Below are 26,289 nucleotides of genomic sequence, written 5' to 3'. Positions count from 1 at the left end.
CACTAGAGACAAAGATAGAAAATTGAGACTATCTGCTCTCAAGGAGCTTACACTAATGGGGAGATGTTCGTGTTCATTTTCAGTTTGTGACAGATGTAAGGAGGCAGATGCCAATGTTCTGAGGATAGTTGGGAGTACTGGCAGTTGTCACTGAGCAAGTGGATGGGGTGGGGTCCAAGAGTGCCAGTGAAATGGGGCTTGGAATACCTCCAGCAGAGGCAGAGATGGTAGGGATAAGCATCCAACAGAAAGTAGGTGCTCTGTGTCTGGTGAGGGTTGGGGAAGGAAAGGTCTGTAGTTTCTCTCTAGTTGCTACATAACAGTGCTGCTTGTTAGTAGATAAAGGTATGAGAAACAGCAAGTATAGCATGTATGAGATAGTTTTTCTTAAAATCCTAAACCTTAAATATAAGCAAACTTTATTATGTTTGCATAGTAATTTCAGGGAAACAGAAATAACTGGGCAAGTGCTATGAATGGTCTGTTTTTCTTCTTTAGATTTGCTTCAAAAAATAAAAATAAGTGGGGCAGTTAGGTGACTCATTGGACTGAGAGCTAGATCTAGAGATGAGAGGTCCTAGATTCAAATCTGGCCTCAGACACTTTCCAGCTATGTGACCCGTGGCAAGTCACTTAACCCCCATTGCCTAGCCCTTAGCACTCTTCTGCCTTGGGATCAATACATAGTACCAGAAGGTAAGGGCTACTTAAAAAATAAAAATAAATGAGATAGAAATAAAAAGCATCCTCTGGTGACCTTGGATAAGTGAAAAAGTTAATAATGGTGCTCACAGCCACGTAATCCACCTAAAAAGAGTATTCTTGTTCATTCAACAATTGTTTTTTATGTGTTTTTATATATTCTTATTTTTAGGATATCGTTACCATAGGAATGTTATCTTTACCATGTGGTTGGCTATGTACAATGATAGGATTGCCAACAATGTTTGGTTACATTATTTGTGGTGTACTACTAGGACCCTCAGGATTAAACAGTATTAAGGTAAGAATAAAGTTTATGTGCTATCTAAAGATTTTTTGAAAAATAGACTAATCTTTTAGTCTATTTTTTTTATTTTGCTGCCTGTGCTGAACATATCTGTTTTATATTTATTTTCTTATATAACATTGACAGTCTAATTTTAAAAGCATTTAATAAACACCTACTATGTGTTAGGCTTTACAAAGACAAAAAAATGAAACAATGTTTACTCTAAAGGAATTTCTTTTACATTCTTTTGAGATTGGCAATATGTTCATATTTTAGTATTGTATTTTGATTTTTAGGCACAAGCCTGCTAGAAACATTTTATTTAATATTAATGTAATATGCAAGCCATATTCTGTCAGAGAGAGAAGTGTCCAAACTGGCGTAATTCTCCTATGTCCTCCAGTAGATTTCTCTGCCCCAGGACAGTTTTAGGTAAGATTTATAAGACTCTCAAAGAAGAAAATTATGATATGTAAAAATACCATTTGGGGTTAATATTCTAAAATAGTAAAGTTACCATTTATAGTTGAGATCACCATTTCATTCCTTTCTAAACCATTCTTCTCTAAAAATCCTTGGGTTTCCTCCTAGAGATCAGTATCAACAATCTCTTTGGAATACTAGAAGAATTCCCTGGAATAAAATAAAAGGCACTTCTTTTGGATGGATCATAGGCTAATGCTTCAAAGGATAAAGACTAGAAATCCTCTTTGGTTAGTTTTCAATTTCCATTCTTTATTCCTTTCCTCAAGCTATCATTTTCAAACATTTTCAACAAGCTATCATTTTCAAACAGTCTAGAAAGGGATTTTTACTTTTTATCACATTTATATTGAAAAAAAAATCTAGAAGATTTTTCTAGATGTAGATGGTTTTCAATCATGTCCAACTCTTTGTGATCCCATTGAGGGATTTTCTTGGCAAAGATACTGGAGTGGTTTACCATTTCCTTTTCCAGCTTATTTTAAAGATGAGGAACTGAGGTAAACAAGGTTAGGTGACTTGCCTAGGGTCAAACAGAGCCAGTAAGTATCTGAAGACCAGATATGAACTCATATCTTCCTGATTCAAGGCCCAGTATTCATAATAAGTATACTTATTATTTATTGAAACCAACAAATTTTGTCAAGTACTGCAACTACTACATCTTCATCTTAAAATTCTGTGAATACTGCTACTATATGGTTATAAGGGTCAGAAAGTCCACTAATTCCAAAAATACTTAATTGTGAAATAACTAGGATCCCTGGGAGTTTGAGCTCCCACATAACAGTCTGTACCATTTAGACCTCCATGTATACTTCTGAGTTTCTAAGGCAGGGCCCACACCTGTATGGAACCTTGTGCCTTGTGAGCGCCTGAATTTTCAGCCTGAGAACCTCTGGTTCCATGAGAACTTCATGGCCATAGGTCAGAAAGAATTCTTGATTCTTTGGCTTGCCTGGCCAGTCTCGATAAGTGAATGAAGTCAGTAACTATTAAGCACCTACTATGTGCCACTATGTTAAGTGCTGCAGATATGAGGAGCCCACAGACTATTGGAGGAAACAATGTGTAAATAGCTATGTATAAACAAGCTTCATGCAAGAGAAATTGTAGATAATGATCTAACATTAAGGTAAATCAATAAAAGCTTCTGGTGGAAAGTGGAAATTTCCCTGAGACTTGAAGGAAGCCAGGAGAAGAGATGAAGGGAGAAAGCAGGCTTAACATGGAGGATAATCATTGAAGATTCCTGGAGTTGGGAGATAAGAGTGTCTTGATCGAGGAATAGTGTTTACTTTATTACATAGTTTACAATTAAATTTCACTTATCTCTCCCACATAGTAAGAATCAATCAATTACTTAATAAACATTTATTAAGTGCCCTACTTTTGTAAAGGGGACCCCTTGCTCCCGGTGTTGTGAACTTTCTGCTTGTCCGAACCAGCCCATTAGCTTGACTGAAACACTCCAAACAGAGACTTTGATTGGTTTTGGAGATGTGATAGACCAGCACAGAGGGAAAGGAAGTGATGTGGAGAAGGAGGAATTTAGAAATGAGACAGTAGGTGAGAGGGGTCTCATCTCTGGAGGTTGGTGGCTCAGGTGAAAGACACTCTCATGGACTGGTAAGATTAGGGTGGTAGGCTAGGAAAAGAGGCAAAAGCTTGTTCCTGCCCTCAATGGGGAGAGGCAGCATGCAAACAAATATATATAACAAGCTATATATAGGACAAATAGGAGATAATTAATAGAGAGAAGAGACTAAAATTAAGAGATTGGGGGAGGTTGCCTTTAGAAGATGGGTTTTAGTTCAAACTTAAAGGAATCCAAGGAGATCAGTAGTTGGAGCAAAGGAGAGAAAGGGTGGAAAGATTATAAAGGACTTTGAATGCCAAACAGCATTTTGTATTTCCTCCTGGAGGTAATAGGAAGCCATTGGAGTTTACTGGGTACAGTTGGTGTAGGACATGATTGGACCTGCATTTTAGTAAAATCACTAAAGTACTAGTCTTGTGGGTCTCTAAATTGTCAATCAGGCCTTAGACATTGCCTTAGAGCAGTGATTTCCAAAGTGGGCACTACCACCCCCTGGTGGGTGCTGCAGTGATCCAGGGAGGCAGTGATGGCCACAGGTGCATTTATCTTTCCTATTAATTGCTATTAAATTTTTAAAAAAATTAATTTCCAGGGGGCTAAGTAATATTTTTTCTGGAAAGGGGGTGGTAGGCCAAAAAAGTTTGGGAACTACTGCCTTAGAGCAATAAGAATAATAGGAAGCAATAGGGTGTTAAAGAGGTATTTTTACAATGCCTAACATAATATATACACAACCTACCTTCTTTCCCAACATTTACTCCTGTAACAAGATATCAATAGAGTACCTTTCTCAGGGCACTAGTACCAAAAACCATGGTTATATATAATACCTTACAAAATAGAGATAATATCATGTCAAACAGAGTAGTTACTAGAGGTAACAATTTGTACATTAAACATAACATTTTGAGGACTAGTATATGAGGACTTAGCACATATGTTCTTAAAAGAATATATTTGGGGGCAGCTGTGTGGCTTCGTGGATTGAGAGCCAGCCCAGAGATGGGAGGTTCTGGGTTCAAATCTGTCCTGACACTTCCTAGCTGTGTGACCCTGGGCAAATCACTTAACCCCCATTGCCTAGCTCTTACCACTCTTAAGATGGAAGGTAAGGATTTTAAAAAATTACATTTGCGGCTGCTAATTAAGGATGTAGTAAGCAAAGGTTCATAACAATAAATGCAGCTGGTTATTTTACATAGTACAGCTCACGTTTCTTCCAGAAGGGATTATTTTGTTCTGGAGGTGGTAGACATACTATTACAAAGTCACCCTTGAGTAGTACATCCTCCTCTTTGTGCAGGAGACAGATTACTAGTACAGTTATTCTGTTCTTTGCCTAAAATTCCATAAATGCAAAAGTTTATTTACAATGGAATTCATGAACTCAAGTATTGAAAGTCCTGGTTTTCAGCAGCTGTTTTTGTGGTTAACAGTAATCTGGTTATAAAAATATTTTAGCAGTTTTTCTTGTGACTGCTCAGTTGATCAAGACAATTTCAATGTGCTCCTTTATTTCTCTTTTTTATTGTTATTTTTTAAACTCTTACCTTCCATCTTACTATCTATTTGAGCCTGGGCAAGTCACTTAACTTTTCCTGCACATATAAAGTGCTTTGCAGTTCTTAAAACACTACATAAATGGTAGCTACTTAAATATTAATTTAACAATACTCAAACTATTTCTGGCTTAGAGAGATATCTAAGTTGACATAGTTCCCCCATGCCCTCCAAAATGTCTCTGTCCCAAGACAATTTTAGTTAACATTTATATGAACCTTGAACAAAGAAAAGGTGATTATAAATTTAAATATAGTTTTGAGTTAAGATTCCAGTGTAGTCACCAATCAGTTCCTTCCAAAATATTTTATTGCAGATAGTCATACTTGTAATAACAAAAAGCTAGAAATAGAATTGTGCCCTGTAATTCAGGGATGGATGAATAAACTTCTCAAAGAATTAAGAATGATATTACTGCTAATACTTAAAGAGTATGGAAATGAAATAAGAGAAACATAATAAGACATGAGGTTTATTCAGTGAAGGCAACTGATCTTAAAACAAATTGTACATAATTATTATAACTGTGAATAAAAACTATCAAATGACAGGAAAAAATCCCAAGGTCAAATACAATGAATGATATTAGTATAAAATTATTAGAGTATATATCCTTCCTTTCTGATAAAAATTAATCAGTAATAAAATTGAAAAGTAATGTATATTAAATGATTTTACTTGACTCTTTTCAGGAAAAATACTTCGTGAGAGGGAGTTTTTTCCTTAATTGAAATCTGTCATGATAACAGTTAAAAATAGTATGAGTATTTCAAAGGGGGAAAGGAATTGGTAACTGCCCCCAAGTTTTTGAAGGGCTCTCATGTAGAGGAGTAATTAAACTTGATAATTCCTTCCTTTACCTGACTGGTCAAAAGCATATCATGTTCTAATTACATTTTGGCATCACTTGGTTAAGAAAAAACAGAAAGGGGCAACTAGGTAGCTCAGTGGATTGAGAGTCAGGCCTAGATACAGGAGGTCCTAGGTTCAAATTTGACCTCAGACACTTCCCAGCTGTGTGACCCTGGGCAGGTCACTTGACCCCCATTGCCCACCCTTACCACTCTTCCACCTAGGAGCCAATACACGGAAGTTAAGGGTTAAAAAACAAAAACAAAAACAAAAAACAGAAAGTTTATCAGTTCTTTGTGCAGTAATAAGTATTACTTAAATCTTATGCAGGATTCCTTCATAAAAATCTTTATAGTGTCAGTATGCTAGATTGATTTAGATTACATTTATGAATTTGAAAAAATATGGTAATTAAACATTATTTTTATATAACTATATTTCTGAGCAATTTCAAAGTGCTTTTGAATTTAAAATTTTCCTTTTTAGAAATGACGAGCCATTATTTTTAGAGCTCATTCCTCTTCTTTGATAAAATACATTTGGAAATAAAGTATTTGGCTCTTAAAGTTTATATGTAATTTCTATACTGACAATTTAGTTTCTGAAAAAAATTAATTTACCTCAAATGAGAGAGACTTTTGCTTTTAAGTGGAATTTTATCTCACTTACATTTTATCATAATATTGGGACATTAAATTAACCAGTGATAAACTTTTAAATATAGGCTTAACACAGTAAACATAGATTTGTTTATGATTCTTATGTCTTTATTTTATAGTCTATTGTGCAAGTGGAGACATTAGGAGAATTTGGTGTGTTCTTTACTCTCTTTCTTGTTGGCTTGGAATTTTCCCCAGAAAAGTTGAGAAAGGTAAGTGAGAATTTGCTCTCCAGATCATACTGTGTACCTGAAATATCTTAGTACAGTGCTTTGGAACCATTCATACTCTTAACTATTTAAAACTTGTTCAATTTAGAACTGTGGTATGATTTAAACTATGTAATCAAGTAGCCTGAGTTACTTTAAACAAAAGGTCATATGAAGTAGCATTATTAGTTCTTAACATTGAGAGAAAATAACAACCCAATGGAGGAAGCTACATGTAAATGAGATTTAGAAATATAAATGCATCAGACTTCAGATAATAACTGAGGAATAACATAGTTGATTTGAAAATTTGAACTCTAGAAAGCTACAAAACTATGTTACAAATGGAAATAAATTCCAAATGACACGTCCTATAAGTAATTCTAAAATTTATTTTATAATGTAAAAATATCTGAAAGATAAGTAGTGAAGACTATATCTGAAGAGTTGTTAAAATTAAAAGGAGGTGGTTATTTTCTTCTAAATGAGTCCATCCTATGAAATGTTCCTTTCAATATACTTAGTTCTTTAGCAATGGAAATGAAGTTAAGTTGTCAGTAAATTTAAAAGCTGCTACTTTAAATATTTGAATTTTGCCTTTAAAGTGCTGCCATTTTGAACCTTCCGTCATCTCTGCCCAAATAATCTGGTATTTCTTCATTTGTTTTCTTCATGTCCCCCATGTTTTATTACTATTACTATACATAGGTGACAGTAGAAATTATACTAGATCTGAAGTCAGAATACTAGGATTCACATTAGGGTTTTGCCACTTACTATTGTGAGTTGCAGCAAGTCATTTTCCTTCTAGAGAGTTGTTTGCTTATGTGTAAAGTGAGGGAATTTGAATAAATCACAGTAATAGAATATCAGAATGGATGAAACCTCAAAAGCTGTTTAGACTAGTCCATAAAAGAACAAGATTCCCTCCTGTTACATACTGGATAAGCCAGTCTTTCGTTGAAAAACTGAAGTTAAGGAGAACCTACCCATTTCACTTTTAGATAGCCATAATTCTTAGGAAGCAATATTTGACATTATTGACCATCCTTTCCTCCTAGGTACTTTCTACTTTCTGGATCTTTGTTACATTACTCTCTCCCTTTTCCCTATCTACCTTTCTGGTCACTCCTCAGACTTCTTTGATGGATAACCATCTTTGTTCTGCCCTCTTAATTGTGGATATATCCTATGAGAATACCCTGGGTTCTCACCTCTCTTTCTATATTCTTTCAGTGATCTCATAAGCTGTCATATGTTCAGCTGTCACCTCTATCCAGATCACTCCTAGATCCATATATATAGCCCTAACCTCTCCCCAATAGCTTCAGTCCCATCTCACCAACCACCTACTGGACATCACCCTTTTACTAGCTATATTCTCTTCTCCTCCCCATGTAGACCCCTTGGTGAACCAATGCTTTGGTAAGGTTAAGTATTTATAATGTAACAATATTTTTGAGAGGTTTGGGGAATTCATTACAAAAATAAAAAATTTAAAAAGTAAGCCAAAGGTAACATATGATGAATGATAATTTTATGTAGATTATGGTATGTTACTGAAGATGGTTTGTGAATGAGAAAAGGAGTAAAACAACTTACCAATGACATATATAACTTGAAAAGGAGTAGGATTTATCTTGTAGCAAGACCTTGATATTTTGAAACATGTTTTTCAGTTTTTTGAATGTAGCTCCTGTGAAGGATCATTGGAAAAATATTGGACAAGAATTGTACAGAAGATTTTGAGGTGGTGTGATCTTTTACTAGTTAGTAGAGTGAGAGCACAGATTCATCCAAGCATTTAACTATTTATCTCTATTGCAGAGTACCTTGTAATCAGGAAAAGGATCATTTAAAAAACAATTGCATGCCCAGTGCCTAGCACAGCTTTTACACATAATAGGAACTTCCTGAATATTTGTGGAATTAAATTAACTCCCTGTACTTATGCCATTTAATTTCTCCTAAGCAAAAATAGAACCATTCTACCTGTTATTCAGAAAAGTAATTTTAATTATATGGTCTTGAAGATCTTTGTTTCATTGAAGTGTGACATGAACTTTAAAGAATTGAAAATTGCCACTTTCAAGTCTTGAAAGCATTCAGATGAATTCATTTATTCTACATAGTCTGCTTTTCTATATGTTCCCATCACTTATACTTTTTCCATGTTTTTTTTTTAATTTTTGTTGTCTCACAACCATATCTACTTAATGAAACATACCACATCCACTTAATTATGGATAATGGAAAAAAACTGGACAAAAAGTCAGACACTTGAGTATGACAAACCCAAGAGGTCTTAAATATGTGTTGAACCGACTCTGCATTGAACTAACTGTGCATCCTTAACCTTTTCGCTGTGGCTCCATGTGTAAAATAAGAGGTTGGATAAATAAATTCTACCCCTTCCAGCTCAAAGTTTCTGAATTCAGTTTGTATCAATTCACAGGTTTTGTTTTATGCTGAACCAGTTCCCATATTGCCACAAAAGTACTTACTGCCACCTTGTGGCCATTCAGTGTATTTTTGGAGTCTCGGTCAGTGAAAGGTAATATTCAATAATTAGATAGGGTTTCTAATTGCAGTCTACTTTTAAACTGGGAAAGAAGAATTTTTTTTAAGAAAACTTTTTAAAATTAACATTTTTAAAAATCTTTTTTTAAAAAAGATTCCCCTAGTTTGAAATAATCCCTTCCTTCTTTGAACTCCTTTAATAATTAGGATAATAGTTTTAAAGCAGTGAGACTATGAGGCAATTATGATTCTGCCCTCTTATTTTACATATAAAGAAACTGAGAGGGAGTGCAGCTGGGTAGCTCAGTGGATTGAGAGCCAGGCCTAGAGACTGGAGGTGCTAGGTTCAAATCTGGCCTCAGACACTTCCCAGCTGTGTGACCCTGGGCAAGTCACTTGACCCCCATTGCCTACCCTTACCACTCTTCTGCCTTGGAGCCAATACACAGTATTGACTCCAAGATGGAAGGTAAGGGTTAAAAAAAAAAAAAAGAAACCAAGAGAGGTAAAGTAACTTGCCAAAGTTCCCAGGGGTAATAAGTGTTAGGCAGGATTTGAACCCAAGTGTTCTCACTGTACCGTACGGCCTCCCTGTTATCAGTATCTCTCCTATATGCCAGTCAGTATCACCTTTTTGGCAAATACATCACATCTCCTACAGTGTTGATTTAAGTTATTACTTAAATTACATTTTGTTATTAATGTTTCACATGTTGTACAGCGAGGGTGCTAGAGTATAAATCCCTTGTGGGCAGGGACTAAGATTTATATGCTCTGTCATATTTATATGTATCTATACATTGTATCTATATGTTGGATTTATATATTACATTGTGAGGATCATGGTGTATAGTAGAATTCACTAAACATTTCTTCTATTTTCTGATCAAAACAAAAGTACAATTTTGAACAGCTTTTGAAATGTAACTTTGATAAGGAAATTGCCTTTAAAAGTAAAATAGCAACTGCTTTTCAGCTCATGTTCTTTGGAGAATTATCCCTATAAAATCAGGGAATTTGGCAAATCTATGATTTCTTAGATGGGTATCTAAATGAAGAGGTACTCTGTTCCAGTGAAATCTTGTCATCAGTAGCGATCCTATCCCGTTATGATTTTTATTCAAATATTCCATAAATCCACCATGGGGAATCTACTTGGTGCACTAGAGACCTTATTTTAATATTTTAGAATATCAGTGTGACGCTTGGATCTATTATATGTCTCAATTTCTTGCTACCTGACCAATCTTCATGTATACACAACTATTATGACTTTTACAATCTTTGCGTGAAGATTTTTTTAAACCAGACCTATGATTTCATTGGTATAAATGATTCCCAAAAGAAACTTTTCTCAATGTCATTGGCTCTACAATTTATGTTCTTAAGGAAGTTAACCTAGGTAGGGCACTGAGAGGTTAATTGAGTTTGCCAGAGTCACATAGCCAGTATGGCTCAGAGGACTTGAATCCTTGCCTGTAGTGCTGACTATACCCACTGCCTTTCCACATTCAGGTTATCATTGGTAAAATGCTACAGCCTGAGTATATCTACCATCCTGGTGTTCCATGATGTGCAGGCATTTAACAATAGTTAGGAATATGATATGGCTGCACATCATTGAGTACCAGGATAGTGGAAAAAATTGGCCCCTTCTCTGCAACTTAGAGACTGAGAGAGCTGCCTACAGCATTGAGAGAGGTTCGATGACTTGTTTAGGGTTGCGTAGCCAGTATGTGTCAGAAGCAGAACCCGAACTCATATCTTCAGGACTTCCAAGCTATCTCTTTTTCCAGTATATAGCACTGCCACTCATTTATCTCTATGCATATATGAAATATATTATACACATAATTATGTTGAAGATATTATATGGTATATTTTCACATTTACATAAGTGATCAATATGAACAAGCTATAATACATTACAAATGAAAAATTTCAAAGAAGCAACATAAAGGAAAAATGTATGACTTGGAAATAACAGTGGTCCAGTTACATAGTGAAAGCAAGGGCTAACTGATGGACATCCTGTGTATTCCATCCATGTGTTGTCAAGAGAGTTGAGAGAAGGCACCAGCTTATTGGGTAGTTTACGCCCCAGTAGATTGATGGTTGCATGTGACTCTCACAGGATGGGTGACCAGAGATGGATTGCTGTCCACGTTATTGGAGGGTGTATTCAGATTGATAAGATCAAAGTTTCATCAAAACATTCCTATGAATACAATTGAAAGGGAGAAAGAGAGTATCAATAGTTTTGTTTTACCAACTATGTGAATGCTCCTCGAGGACAGAAACTGTATTCTTCTCCGCCTCTAATAGAATGAGATATTTAAGGACAGTGACACTCTTTATCTTTGTATCTCCATGAACCTAGAACAGTACTTTATAGGAGGCCTTTAATAAATATTTGTTAGAGTCTTTTATACCTCTCATAATGCCCGGGACGTAGCTGATGCTACTTTACATTATTTAGTACTTTAAGCTTTGCAAAGCACTATGATGTTCATTATTTCATTTGATATCCAAAACAATCCTATAAGGTAGAGCAGGATCCTCCCTTTACAGACAAGAAATGTGAGGCTAACAGTTTCAGTGGTTCACTAAGGTTGTCCCAGCCAATAAGTGCCAAAACCAAGGCTTAACATGACTCCTGATTTGCAGATTCAATGTTTTTTTTCACTACGCCATACTGCCTTTAGTCAAGGTAAGTATATGTTCATGCTTAGCTGGGAAAATTTTGCTAATATGTTCAATGCGTACTTTAAAGGTGCAATCTAGTTTTATTTGTATGTGGCACCTCAGGCTTTGGAAAGGAGATATCCTATTAAGTTATTAAAATATTTAAATAAATTTGTTCTCTTTAAGGTATGGAAGATCTCCTTGCAAGGCTCATGCTATATGACATTCCTAATGATTACATTTGGCTTATTGTGGGGACACTTTTTACAAATCAGACCAACACAAAGTGTTTTTATTTCTACTTGTTTATCCTTATCAAGCACACCCTTGGTGTCCAGGTTCCTTGTTGGTAGTGCCCGAGGTGATAAAGAAGGTAGGTGATATACTGTTACATGAATTTCTTCAATTATACATAGAGTAAATTTATTTTATAAATTAATGGTTAAGTCAAGCAATAAAAGCATTGAGACTTGTCATCTTCTTAGGTCTTGACTAATCTTTTGGTTGTATCACAAATGGAATTGAGCTCTTCTAAATTCATCTCATTCATACTACTGGTTTTGAAAAATGCAGTCCTATAAATCTTGTAGTTTGTAGTCCTGAAAGAAATTAAGTTTTAAAAAATGAGTAGGCAATACAATTATGATTTATTATACTGGTAACTACTAGTATTGATGCTTAGTACTCCTGAGTGCTGTAAGGACTGATAAAAGTGCTGTTTGGCCTAAAGCATTTCCAAAATCTATTTTTAGGACTTGGTTGGAAATTGTTTTGCAGTTTTGATGAACATAAAAAATATATAGTAAAGATAAAAGGTGCAGAAAATTATGAATCAAACATGTAAAATGTTTCCAGATTTTAACTAGAGTGTTTCAGATCCTTGGATTTTAATTTAATTTTAATTTAAAATCTCTTAAAAAGATTAGCAGACTTAGCATGGAATAACCCTGCTATGGTAGAACAGTTTTTCAGAGGCTCAGCTAGATATAAGTGAGATGAGCTAGGATGGGTGAATGTTGCTACTGATTTGCCACCATTATCTGGTAATCAGTGTGCACTGGGTTCCATCTGCTTACAGCCAAACTCGTGACAGATCCTCTCTCACTCTCCCCACCAGGCCCTCCATGGGAGCCCTTAACAAAGCAAGGAGGAAATAATACAAGTGGAAAAGCTGCTGAATTTGGAGTGAAAGAGACTTGATTTTGAATTATGAGCTTTGCCACTTAATGATCTCTTTGCTCTTGGACCCTTAATTTTTTTCCCCTTTGGCTTATCTATAAAATGGATGAATTAAATGACTTAAAAGCCCCCTTCCACCTCTAAATCTATTATCCTTTTTTTTTTCTTAAATCACGGTCAGTGTGAAGAACTAAACCTTAAGTGATGTTTTTAGCTAATAGTGTACTAGTTATAAAAAAAAATAGTGGCTAAATTTTAGTTCAAATGACAGGACTTGTTTTAGGAATGTGGTTTTCATATATACATAATCTCTTCTAAAATATTCATTAAGTTTTTCCTCAAAACATTTTTGCAAAAAAGTATCACTAGGGGGCAGCTGGGTAGCTCAGTGGATTGAGAGTCAGGCCTAGAGACTGGAGGTCCTAGGTTCAAATGCGGCCTCAGACACTTCCCAGCTGTGTGACCCTGGGCAAGTCACTTGACCCCTATTGCCTACCATTAACACTCTTCCACCTATGAGCCAATACACAGAAGTTAAGGGTTTTAAAAAAAAAGTATCACTACTTTTTAATTATATTTTGGGGAATATATTTAGATGATGTGTTTGATTAACAAATTATTTCCAAAAAGGCTGTCAGATTCCTTGGTTGAATATTGAGCACCACTGCCAATACTTTGCAGATTATTAGATTCATAAAACTCAAGTATGTGAAATAGATTCTACTGCTTGTGAATTCAGGCCCCTGATTTAGATGCTCCAAAAGTGACTCAGAGCAGAGGCACTACTTGTATTTGTAAACCAGGATAATTCTAGTTACAATGTAATAAAAAATAGATATCAAAACCAGAATGGTCTTTTTCAAAATACAGACATCTCAGAGTTTTCTTGTTAAAGTATTTAGCAAATATAAAATGGTTAGTTTTCAAAAACAACTTTCCTCTCTGTTCTTTCCATTAGTTGTGTACTTTTACCAGCATTTTACTGTTATTTCTGAACCACTCACCTTCAAATCTACTTTCTCTTCTTCCACACATTTTCTTTTGACTATATGTTAATTGTGCAAGCAATGATAGCTTTGTAATGGGAACACTGCTCTTGTTGGCAAGAGAATTTAATGCTTTTTTAAGGGTTTAGACTGAGCTGGGGTTGAGAGTAGAGATATAGGTCAGGCCATTTTGATTAGCTCGAAGACAAAATATGCATTAAGAAAGAAATCTGCTCATCCACATTTCTGGCACTGAATGAAATTTATTTGTCATCAATTCAAATGCAAAAATATCCTCAGCAATGATACTTGTGAAAAGGTAATATAGGCATATGTAAATGACGTAAGCAACTTTATTCCAGGAAGCCTTATTAAAATATTACCTGGAATATTTTGACAATTTTACCTTGAAAAAAATTAAAATCTGCATTGTTCTTATATGGTAAAAAAATTTAGTGATTAAAGTTTCAGAGCAAATCAGCATGACAGTATTTATATTATAAGATATTTTACACTACTTTAAACTTGTATTTTTAATACCATTCTTTATTCTCAAATAGGTGATATTGACTACAGCAGTGTGCTCCTTGGCATGCTGGTAATGCAAGATGTACAGCTTGGATTATTCATAGCTATTATGCCAACTCTTATACAAGCAGGAGCTAATACATATTCCAGGTTAAATTTTATTATATTTCCTATTACAGTTTATTATTTTCAGATTAGTTTTTCATGAAATAGTACTAAAAATGAAAATCTTCTCAGGGTATAGCTATTTAGATTTCCTCTTATGTGTTTGGTTTTTTTCAGTCTTTTTAAGTCATCTAATTCTTCATGACCCCATTTGGGGTTTTCTTGGAAGAAGTCATGTAATGGTTTGCTGTTTCCTTCTCCATCTCATTTTATGGATAAGGAAACTGAGACAAACCAGGGTAAGTGACTTGCCCAAATTCACACAGTTGGTAAGTGTCTGAAGCCAGATTTGAAGATGAGTCTTCTTGACTCTGAGCCCAACACTCTATCCACAGTCCTACTTAACTCTCCCCTCATATTTTAGTTTATGATTTTTCCAACAGTATAATTCTATCTTGGTAAAAATGAATTTCCAAACTTTACACAAGAGTTTCTTTTTATTTGGGGGTTGATTAGGATTCATGTCGGGGGGAAAAATGAATTTATGAAAAGAATTAGGCAAAATGAAAGCCAAATGACAAAATGAAATACTCTCAGCAGGTTTTGCTACAGTGGTTCCTTTAAAAAAAAGTAAGTATGATATTCTGTAGCTATAGTGTTGGGCTTGAACCACTATATTCAAATCTAGGTTTAATGGCTTTGGCAGCCCTGAGCTAGTGACTGTGCCCCAGGGCAACTCCCTACAATTTATCTAATATGGGAGTTCTCTGCTGTAGACTACTGATTAATCAGATATTTATGTTGTCTTTTAAAGAATCTTACTCTTGTTTTACACAGATGGGAATTACTTGTAACAACAATATAAGTGATTAAAAGACAAATTTAATGATGCAGGCAGCAATGTCAGTTTAAAATATTGTTATATGTGGCATTACTTCTTTTTGGAGAAGTGGGGACAAGATTCATGCCTCTAATTCATTAATATGGAAAACTGAGGGTTTGTAATGTCTCCATAATTTATAGTCTCAGAGATTTGTCTGGAGCAGTGGAAGTTTAAGTGACATGCTTACAATCACACGGCCAGTACGTGCCAGGACAGCACTTTAAACCAAGGATGGGCAGCCAACCCACTTACCCATGATGCCTCACTGCCACTCAGAATGTGACTAGAACTGATTTCCTAAAAATAAACATACAAGAAATTTATACAATCCAAAAAGGGTTCTTTTTCACAACAGTCAAGAATCTTTTATTAAGTACCTACTGTGTGCCAGGCTCTGGGATAAGTGCTGGAAAAAAGAAAAAGACAGAAACCTGCTTTCAAGAAGCTCACAGTCAAATGGGCTAGACAACAAAAAAGGATGTTTACAGAATAAGTTGGAGCTAGAAAATAAGACTTTAGCTGAGACTTGAATGAAGCCAGATGAGGAAGGAGAGAATCTAGGCATGGATGGTAGTCAGTGAAAACACTCAGAATCAGGAGATGAAGTGTCTTGTTTGGGGATAAGCAAAGAAACCACGGTTACTGGATTTCAGAGAGCCTGGAAGAAGAAGATGGGAAAGGGGGAGGGAACCAGTTTATAAAGGGCTTTAAAGCCAAATGGATGATTCTATATTTGATCTTGGAGGTCATAAGAAGCCAGTAGTGCTTTCTGAGAAGACATAGTCAGACCTGTGATTTAGAAAGATTACTTTCCTAGCTTACTGGAAGATGGATTGCAGAGGCAAAAGACTTGAGGCAGGGACACCAATTAGTTAGGTGTTTCAATATTCCAGGCAGGAGATGAGGGTCTGTACCTGGTTGGTGGCAGTGTCAAAATAAATAATGGTATATATAAGACATGTTGTATATACAAAAGACAAAATCAGTGGGATTTGGCAACAGATAGTTATATGAAAGAGAGAGAGAGAATATGAGTCAGGGATAACACGAGATTGTGAATGTGGATGAGGGGACCCTCCACAGCCATAGGATTTAGGAAGTGGAAGGGCTTGGGAAGATGATGATGAGTTTAACTTCGGGCATCTTGAATTTAAGATGTTTACTAGGCATCTATTTGGAGATGTCCTATAGGCAGTTTTGCTAGTAGAACAGAAGCTCTGGCAGATTCAATCAAGCTAGTAAGGCTTCAAGTATAAATCTAGAAAAGGGTTATTTCTCTGTTATCTGAGGACTAGGCAAACTAAATTCTGAGAGGTTCATTATCAAATTGGCCATTGGGGAGGATTCATTTTTTTCTTTATGAGAACTATGGAAAACCACTTACTAAGTTATCAAGGGATTGCAGTCTTTTGTCAGTGGAAGCATGTCTGCGTTGATGAAATTACATATCCTTGACATGTTCATACATTTTTTGTACAACTTAATTTTCGTGGAGAGGGAGAATGTGTTTTTGTTTTTATTTTCTTTAACTTTAATCAAAGGAATTAAGAGGGTCAGAAAAATTGAAAAAATATTGTGACATGCCTTTCCCTTTTACTACACCAGTCACATTCAAGAGGAACAGATTGAAGTGGAAGAGATCATTGAGGAGCCAAAGACAAGTCCCCTCTGAAGTAGAAGGAAAAGGGAGAAGAAGAGGAAGAAGGTGCCAAGGAGAAGAGGAAGAAAAAAAGAAAGAAGATGCCACTGGAGAAGAATATGTAGAACAGAAGAAGAAAGATTTGAGTTCTCTTTTCCTTGACTATTACAGGTTTCTCTCAGATCAGACCAATAATCCTACCTCTACTCAACCTATTGAAAATAAGAAACCATACAGGATTCTCTCAGATCAGACCAATAATCCTATCTCTACTCAACCTATTGAAAATAAGAAACCATATATATATATATATATATATATATATATTTAAAACCTAATCTGAGATGACTTAGGTTGAAAGTAAATTGTTATGCTAAATGTCTTCCCTACAGAAGAGTATTTGGTGTGCTTCTTGATAGCTTCTCTGGCTCTCTGCCAGACTGTACATTGTACATGCTTCTGAATTCTGGGTGGATAACAATCTGGATAATTCAGAAATTTACAACTTAAAAAATATTAATAAACAAACTCATTGATATAAAAAGTTAAACTTGATGAAAAACAGAATTTTCAGAAACCTTTGATGGTTAAAAAGTAATGACCCCTTGACTTCCGGGTTAAGATTGCTGAAGAGTAGAACAAGGTGCTTAACTCTCCTCACGAACAACCACCAGCATACCTCCAAAGGACAAAACAAACAAATCCAAATGAAAGAAGGGACCCCACAATAGGGTGCAATATTGAAAGCACATGGAATCTGGGCATTTCCACTCTAAAAGGAGGGAAATAGCTCCCATCAAAACGTGAACTAATCAACCCTCCCCCACCCCACCCATAGTACCAGAGCCAGAGGTTATGCACCAGTGTTGGGGTGGGGGGCAAAATCTAGCTTCTTGGCAGCTAACTGGGACACCAGGAGCTTGCCCCTGAGAGGAGCAAGACTTGAGACCCCAGGAGGCTAGAGAGCACAGACCTTGGGCAGAGGAGTGGAGCTGAGAGAGGCAGTGGACAATGGAAGCAGCTCAGCACGCTGAGACTCAGGGGAGCACCTCAGGCAAAGGAGCAAGTGTGGACCAATTTCTGGGCTTTGGGCAGCTGACTAGGACCACCAGGGGCTTGACCCTGAGAATAGCTAGACTAGAGACCCCACGAGGCTGGGGAGCGCAGACCTTGGGTGCAGGAGTGAAGCTGAGAGGGGCCAGGGACAACAGAGGCCTAGCAGACAGTGGAAGCCAGAAGACTCAAAGTAGCCTCAGGCAAAAACTGCTCCTTACCTCTATACACAGAAAGTCTGCCTGCCTCACTTGAACTTCTGGCTGAGAAAGAAAAACCAGTATAATGATGACAAGCAGGGCCCAAGAAATAACCACCAAAAAGACCAAGAAAAAAGCTCAAACACTTGATAACTTTTGCACAGAAAAAAATCCAGAAAGCAGAGGAGAACAAACAATTAAAGACATCCAAACCTTCCCAAAAAAATGAAAATTGGTCACAAGCTCTTGAAGAGTTCAAATCTGAGTTCATGAGAAAGATGGAAGAGATCTGGCAAGAAAAGTGAGAAATAGTTCAAAAAGAAAATAACAGTTTAAAAGGCAGAATTTCACAACTGGAAATTGAGGTTAAGAAATCAAATGAAATGATAAGCAAATTGAAGACCAGAAATGACATGGCTGGAAGCCATGAAGAGCCAGACAGACCAGACAGAAAAGGAAAACCAAAAGATAATAGCCAAAAATCAGTCTTTAAAGGCTAGAATTGGGCAAGTTATCTCACAAGACAACAAGAATTAATAAAGAAAAGTCAAAAGACTAACAAAATAGAAGGAAAAATGAAATATCTCAATGAGAAGATGACAGATCAAGAAAATAGGTCTAGAAGAGACAACTTGAGAATTATTGGTTTTCCAGAAAAATCAGAGACAAATAGAAATCTAGATATTATAATACAAGAAATTATCCAAGAAAACTGCCCTGATGTCCTTGAACAAGAAGGCAAAATAGACATTGAAAGAGCCCATAGAATACCCTCTACACTAAATCTTCAGAAGACAACCCCCAGGAATGTAATAGCCAAATTCAAAAGCTTCCAAGTTAAGGGGAAAATATTACAAGAAGCCAGAAAGAGACAATTCAGATATCAAGGAGCACCAATCAGGATCACACAGGATCTGGTAGCCACCACACTACAAGACCGCAAGGCTTGGAACATGATATTCAGAAAGGCAAGAGAATTGGGTCTATAACCAAGGATCACCCACCCATCAAAACTGACTATATACTTCAAGGGAAAAGTATAGGCATTCAACAAAATAGAAAATTTCCAAGTATTTGCACAGAAAAGACCAGGACTAAATGGAAAGTTTGATATCCAATCACAAAAACCAAGAGAAACATGAAAAGCTAAATAAGAATGAGAGGGGAAAGAAAGAAAACTCTTATTTTTAAATTTCCTTCTTCAAGGGCTTCAATAAGATCAAATTATTTGTATTCCTATATGGAGAAATATTATGTGTAATTCTAAAAAAATTGTATTCACTATTATAGTAATTAGAAGAATTAGTCATAGGGAGAGATTGGAGTACTAAATGGTCTAAGATGATATGGGGGAAAAATGGGGGGGGGATTAAAGATGATACCAAGAGAAACTTGAAGGAATAAGAAAAATAGGATAATTTATGCCACACAAAGAGAGCATGGGAAGGGGAGGGGATGAATTCTATTATCAGAAGGAGAGGAAGAGAGCATCAATAGGAAATATTTAAACCTTACTCTCAGTGGAATTAATCCTGAGAGGGAAGAGTAGCTAGATCCATTGGGATATCACATTCTACCTTACCCTACAGATAAAGTCAGAAGGGATAAACCAAGGGGGGCAGTGGGGTGGGGAGTTAATAAAAGGAGGGGAAGAGAGGGGGAAGGGAACTCATTAGGCCTTAAAAATAATAAGAGGGGAATGAAAAGGGAGGGGGTGGAAAGGGAAGTAAACCAAGGAGAGGACAAGAGGGACTGATTTAAAACAAACCACTGGTTTAAAATGAAAAAGCATAAGAAGAAGGGGTAGAATTAGGAGAGGATACCAAAATTTTGGGGAATACACAGCTGATAATTATAACTCTGAATGTGAATGGTATAAACTCTCCCATAAAACAGAAACAAATAGCAGAGCAGATTAGAAACCAAAATCCTACCATATGTTGTCTACAAGAAACACACATGAGGCAGGTGGACATACACAGGGTTAAGGTCAATAGCTGGAGCAAAATCTATTGGGCTTCAACTGAGGAAAAAAAGGCAGGCGTGGCAATCATGATTTCTGACAGAGCCAAAGTAAAAATAGATCTGATTAAAAGAGATAGGGAAAGTAATTACATCCTGATAAAAGGCAATATAGACATGTAACCATGTTAACTTTTCTAAAAAATGAATATTATTAAATGTTAAAAAATTAAGAAAGAAAAATTTCAAAAGAAAAAAAAGGCAATATAGACAATGAGGAAATAACAGTACTCAACATGTATGCACCAAATGGAATAGCATCCAAATTTCTAAAGGAGAAATTGGCAGAGCTCAAGGAGGAAATAGATAATAAAACTATACTAGTGGGAGATCTAAATATTCCTCTATCAGATCTAGATAAATCAAACCAAAAAATAAGAAAGAGATAAGAGAGGTGAATGAAATCCTAGAAAAATTAGAGTTAATAGATATGTGGAGAAAAATAAATAGGGACAGAAAGGAATATACCTTTTCAGCTGCTCATGGTACATTCACAAAGATTGACCATGTACTAGGGCATAGAAACATAGCAAACAAATGCAAAAGAGTAGAAATAATAAATGTAACCTTTTCAGATCATAATGCAATAAAAATAATTATCAGTAAGGGCACATGGACAGGCAAATCAAAAACTAATTGGAAATTAATTAATATGATTCTCCAAAATCAGTTAAAGAACAAATCATAGAAATAATAATTTCATTGAAGAGAATGACAATGATGAGACATCCTACCAAAATCTGTGGGATGCAGCTAAAGCAGTACTTGGGGAAATTTATATCCTTGAGTGCATATATTAACAAATTAGAGAGGGCAAAGATCAATGAACTGGGCATACAAATAAAAAAACTAGAAAGGGAACAATTTTAAATCCCCAGTTAAAAACTAAATTAGAGATTATAAAAATCAAAGGAGAAATCAATAAAATTGAAAGTAAAAGAACTATTGAATTAATAAGACTAGAAGCTGGTACTTTGAAAAAACAAATAAGATTGACAAAGTACTGGTCATTCTTATTTAAAAAAAGGAAGAAAACCAAATGATCAATATCAAAGATAAAAAGGGAGACCTTACCCCTAATGAAGAGGAAATCAAGGCAATCATTAAAAACTGTTTTGCCCAATTTTATGGGAATAAATATAGCAATCTAGGTGAGATGGATGAATATTTACAAAAACATAAATCGCCTAGGTTAACAGCAGAAGAAATAGAACACTTAAATAATTCTATGTCAGAAAAAGAACTTGAACAAGCCATCAAAGAACTTCCTAAGAAAAAATCCCCATGACCAGATGGATTGACAAGTGAATTCTATCAAACCTTCAAAGAATAACTAATTCGAATACTATACAAACTATTTGACATAATAAAGAAAGAAGGAGTTCTACCAAACTCCTTTTATGATACAAATATGGTACTGATCCCAAAGCCAGGTAGATCAAAAACGGAGAAAGAAAACTACAGACCAATATCTTTAATGAACATAGATGCAAAAACCTTAAACAGAATTCTAGCAAAAAGACTCCAGCAAATGATCATGAGGGTTATTCATTATGATCAGGTGTGATTTATACCAGGAATGCAAGGATGGTTCAACATTAGGAAAACCATTCACATAATTGACCATATCAATAAGCAAACCAACAAAAATCATATGATTATCTCAATAGATGCTGAAAAGGCCTTTGACAAAATACAACACCCATTCCTACTGAAAACACTAGAAAGTGTAGGAATAGAAGGGCCTTTCCTAAAAATAATAAATGGTTTATATCTAAAACCATCAGCAACCATCATCTGCAATGGGGATAAATTAGAAGCATTCTCAATAAAATCAGGAGTGAAACAAGGATGCCCATTGTCACCTCTATTATTTAACATTGTACTGGAAACACTAGCAGTAGCAATTAGAGAAGAAAAAGAAATTGAAGGTCTTAAAATAGGCAATGAGGAGACCATGCTATCACTCTTTGCAGATGATATAATGGTCTACTTAAAAAATCCTAGAGAATCAACTAAAAAGCTAATGGAAATAATCAACAACTTTAGCAAAGTTGCAGGATACAACATAAATGCACATAAATTATCAGCATTTCTATATATTTCCAACACATTAGAGCAGCAAGAGTTAGAAAGAGAAACACCATTTAAAATCACGCTAGACAATACAAAATACTTAGGAATCTATCTGCCAAGACAAACACAGAAATTACACGAACACAACTACGAAACCCTTTCCACATAATTAAAACTAGATCTAAACAATTGGAAAAACATTGAGTGCTCATGGGTAAGATGAACTAACATAATAAAAATGACCATTCTACCCAAATTAATTTACTTATTTAGCACTATACCTATCAAACTACCAAAAGACTTTTTTACTGAATTAGAAAAAAACTATAACAAAGTTCATTTGGAATAACAAAAGACCAAGAATATCAAGGGAAATAATGAAAAAAAAATATGAAAGTAGGTGGCCTAGCAGCACCAGATCTTAAACTGTACTATAAAGCAGTAATTATCAAAACAATATGGTACTGATGAAGAGACAGAAGGGAGGATCAGTAGAATAAGATGGGTAAGCAACCTCAGCGAGACAGTCTACGATAAACTCAAAGAATCCAGCTTTTGGGACAAACCCCCACTATTTGACAAAAACTGCTGGGAAAATTGGAAAACAGTATGGGAGAGATTGGGTCTAGATCAACATCTCACACCCTATACCAAGATATACTCAGAATGGGTGAACGATTTGAAAATGAAGAAGGAAACTTTAAGTAAATTAGATGAGCACAGAATAGTATACTTGTCAGATCTCTGGAAAAGGAAAGATTTTAAAACCAAGTAAGAGTTAGAAAAAATTACAAAATGTAAAATAAATAATTTTGACTACATTAAATTAAAAAGGTTTTGTACAGACAAAACCAATGCTACCAAAATTAGAAGGGAAGCAACAAATTGGGAAAAACAATCTTTATAACAAAAAACTCAGACAAAGGGCTAATTACTGAAATATACAAGGAGCTAAATCAATTGTACAAAAAATCAAGCCATCCCCCTATTGGTAAATGGGCAAGGGACATGAATAGGCAATTTTCAGATAAAGAAATCAAAACTATTAATAAGCACATGAGAAATTGTTCTAAATCTCTAATAATTAGAGAAATGCAAATCAAAACAACTCAGGTATCACCTCACACCTAGCAGATTGGCTAAAATGATAGAAGGGGAGAGTAATGAATGTTGGAGGGAGAGTAATGAATGTGGTAAAATTGGGAGTTGTGAACTGATCCACCCATTCTGGATGGCAATTTGGAACTATGCCCAAAGAGTACTAAAAGACTGCCTGTCCTTCAATCCAACCATACCATTGCTGGTTTTGTACCTCAAAGGAATCATAGATAAAAAGACTTGTACAAAAATATTTATAGCTGTGCTCTTTGTGGTGGCAACCACAACGATACATGTAAAACCCAGTGGAATTGTGTGTTGGCTTAGGGGGGTTAGGGAAGTTTGGGGGAGAGGGAAAGAACAGGAAACATGTAACTATGGGAAAATATTCAAAATAAAAATTAAAAAAATTTTTAAATAAAAAAAAGTAATGACCCCAAGTTATGTGCAATAACTCTATCAAATAAAGGCGTCCTGAAACAACATTTTTTAATTGTGGCATTCAGCATAATGTAGGAATATTTATGTTGTTTTATTTTTAAAGTCAAGTACCTTAGCCTTCAGAGTCTAAAAGAAAACTTCACATAGATATGTTGATCAAAAAAATTTATTAAGTTGCCTAATATATTCTAGGTACTATGTCATGTGTTTTGTTCTTTCTCTCTCTCACAAATCAATAATCATGTGTGCATTGGTAGGTCTGTATACATTTGTACAAACCATTTAAAATATAAGCTGGCTAATGAAAATTTGGCTAAGATGTGTATTTTAGTTTCTATAAATATAAACCTTTTTATATATTCCAGGTTTTGTAGTATCTTGAGTATGCTATGAATTTGTTGCTTGACTTGGGAGTCCACACTTGGGATCATAGAATTAGAACTGGAAGGTACCTTAAAGATCATTTAGTCCAACCCCCTAATTTTACAGATGATGAAACTGAGATTTAGATTAGGTGGCTTGTCCAAAGTTACATGGCTGGATAGTAGAGATGGTCATTTCTTTATGAGCTAGAAGGTAGTTCACCTTCCATTAAGACTTGTGGAACACAAATATCCATCTAATTATAATTTTCATTTTGTAATCCTAAATCCAAAAAAAGCTTTTATTTTTGCCATTTTACTAGCCACTTGTAGGAACTAGTGTTTCTGATTTCTCTAACTACAAAATTTCAATCCAGTACTAAACACTAAAATTCAACTTCATTGTCAATATACTTGAAAGAGATATAATAATTCATTAATATTAAAGGTGTCTGAGTTCAAACAGAATAAAGTTGTTGAATATTTTTCATAAATCTCATGTAAATCGACAAAAAAATTTAGAAATAGAAGAGTTATGACAAGAATTTCAAACATAAAGTTTGAAGTTTGATTATTAGTAATTATAAATCCTAACTTTTTAGAGATGAAAGAGAACTGAAAAATCATCTAATCCAACCCTTGATTTTACATAGTAATGAGTTCCACAAAAGTAGTGAGTAACACAGCTTTGGCGAGAACCTATACTTTTCATATTATTAAAATGTGGAACTCTGAACTTGAGGCAGTTCTGAAAAAGAGTTGCAGCAGCCAAAAAGCAGATTAACTGTTCAATTATCTGATACAATTGAGAATTAATTCATAGTATGAGTAACCAAAGTTTCTGAATCTTTGATTCACCCATGGGTTGAGGTGAAATTGCCTTTTTTAGGTTTGAGTAGTTATATTCTTTGGCTTCTCAGTTAATGCATTTTTTTTTGTTTTTTTAGAAAGTAAGCATTTGACTCACTGCAGGTCTTCAGTCTAATAACCAGACTTTTCAATAGTAAAGTCAGTATACTGAAGGAGACCATTTAAAGATATTAACTAATTAAATATATTAACTAAATAATTAATAATATTACCTAATGATTATTTGTTTGGCTTTCAAGTAATCAAATTAAACCTACAGAATAAAATCTCTCCCCAGAATGTCATAGGCAGAAAACAGATAAAGTTGGCAAGAAATAAGTTATTTCTAAAAAATAGTTAGAAGTTTAATTTAGAAATTTATGAGACAAATGCATTTAAGTTTCAGATAGACAACTTTTACTATAGATCTTTGGACTTAAATAATTCTGGGTTTTTCAGCTTGGAGTGTAGGGTTTATTGGGGTTCCAGTAGCAATGAAGGTGAAGAAGGTTAAATAAGATATGACTTTAGATGTTAAAAGAATCAGGTTTACACATTGAGAGAAGAAATTGTGAGAGTTAAAATGCAGAAGAAAAACATGACATCACTTGTTTATGTGGGTATATGATTTGGGGTTTTGGCTTTAAAAGATTGTTCTATTGGGGCAACTGGGTGGCTCAGTGGATTGAGAGCCAGGCCTAGAGACGGGAGGTCCTAGGTTCAAATCTGGCCTCAGACACTCCCCAGCTGTGTGACCCTGGGCAAGTCCCTTGACCCCCATTGCCTGCCCTTACCACTCTTCCACCAAGGAACTAATACACAGAAGTTAAGGGTTTAAAAATAAAAAAATAAAAAAAAATAAAAGTAACAAAAAAAAAAGATTGCTCTATTGCAAAAATGAATAATATGGAAATAGATATCAAATGATAGCATTTGTATAACCCAGTGGAATTGCTTGTCAGCTCTGGAAGGTGGGGGGTGGGGGGGAAAATAAATCATGTAAACATGGAAAATATTTTAAAAATAAAAAAAATTTTAAAGTTGTTATTTTTTTTAATGTAATTACTATAAAGGAACTAGTACCTTTCGTACTTTCGTTTTGGAGATTAAGCAAAATAAAACAGGATTATTCTCACTGTGCTTGAATCAATAATTATGTTAAATTCACTGGAAAATAAAGGGATTCTGGTTTTAAAAGAGGATAAAGAATATGCTGCTGGAAGTTTAATTAGCTACTTTGTTGCTATGATTTCTTTAATTGTGTAACTCTGGGATATAAGTCAAACCTTGTGATATGTACAAGAACTTT

At 35.1% G+C, this 26,289-nt stretch overlaps 1 protein-coding gene across 2 annotated transcripts in view; it reads left to right on the top strand.

The window, feature by feature from the left end:
* Positions 1–26,289, top strand: part of TMCO3 (transmembrane and coiled-coil domains 3) — a 54,827-nt gene that overhangs the window by 10,632 nt on the left and 17,906 nt on the right. For both annotated transcript variants that reach the window (XM_044670503.1, XM_044670502.1), the window contains 4 exons: positions 875–1,003; positions 6,265–6,357; positions 11,746–11,932; positions 14,285–14,402. In XM_044670503.1, coding sequence (XP_044526438.1) covers positions 875–1,003; positions 6,265–6,357; positions 11,746–11,932; positions 14,285–14,402 — 527 coding nt within the window. The remainder of the gene's footprint in view (positions 1–874; positions 1,004–6,264; positions 6,358–11,745; positions 11,933–14,284; positions 14,403–26,289) is intronic.

The sequence above is a fragment of the Gracilinanus agilis genome, chromosome 3 (assembly GCF_016433145.1).
Source record: "Gracilinanus agilis isolate LMUSP501 chromosome 3, AgileGrace, whole genome shotgun sequence".
In the NCBI taxonomy this organism is placed as follows: Eukaryota; Metazoa; Chordata; class Mammalia; order Didelphimorphia; family Didelphidae; genus Gracilinanus; species Gracilinanus agilis.
This window is presented reverse-complemented; position numbering and strand designations above follow the sequence as displayed.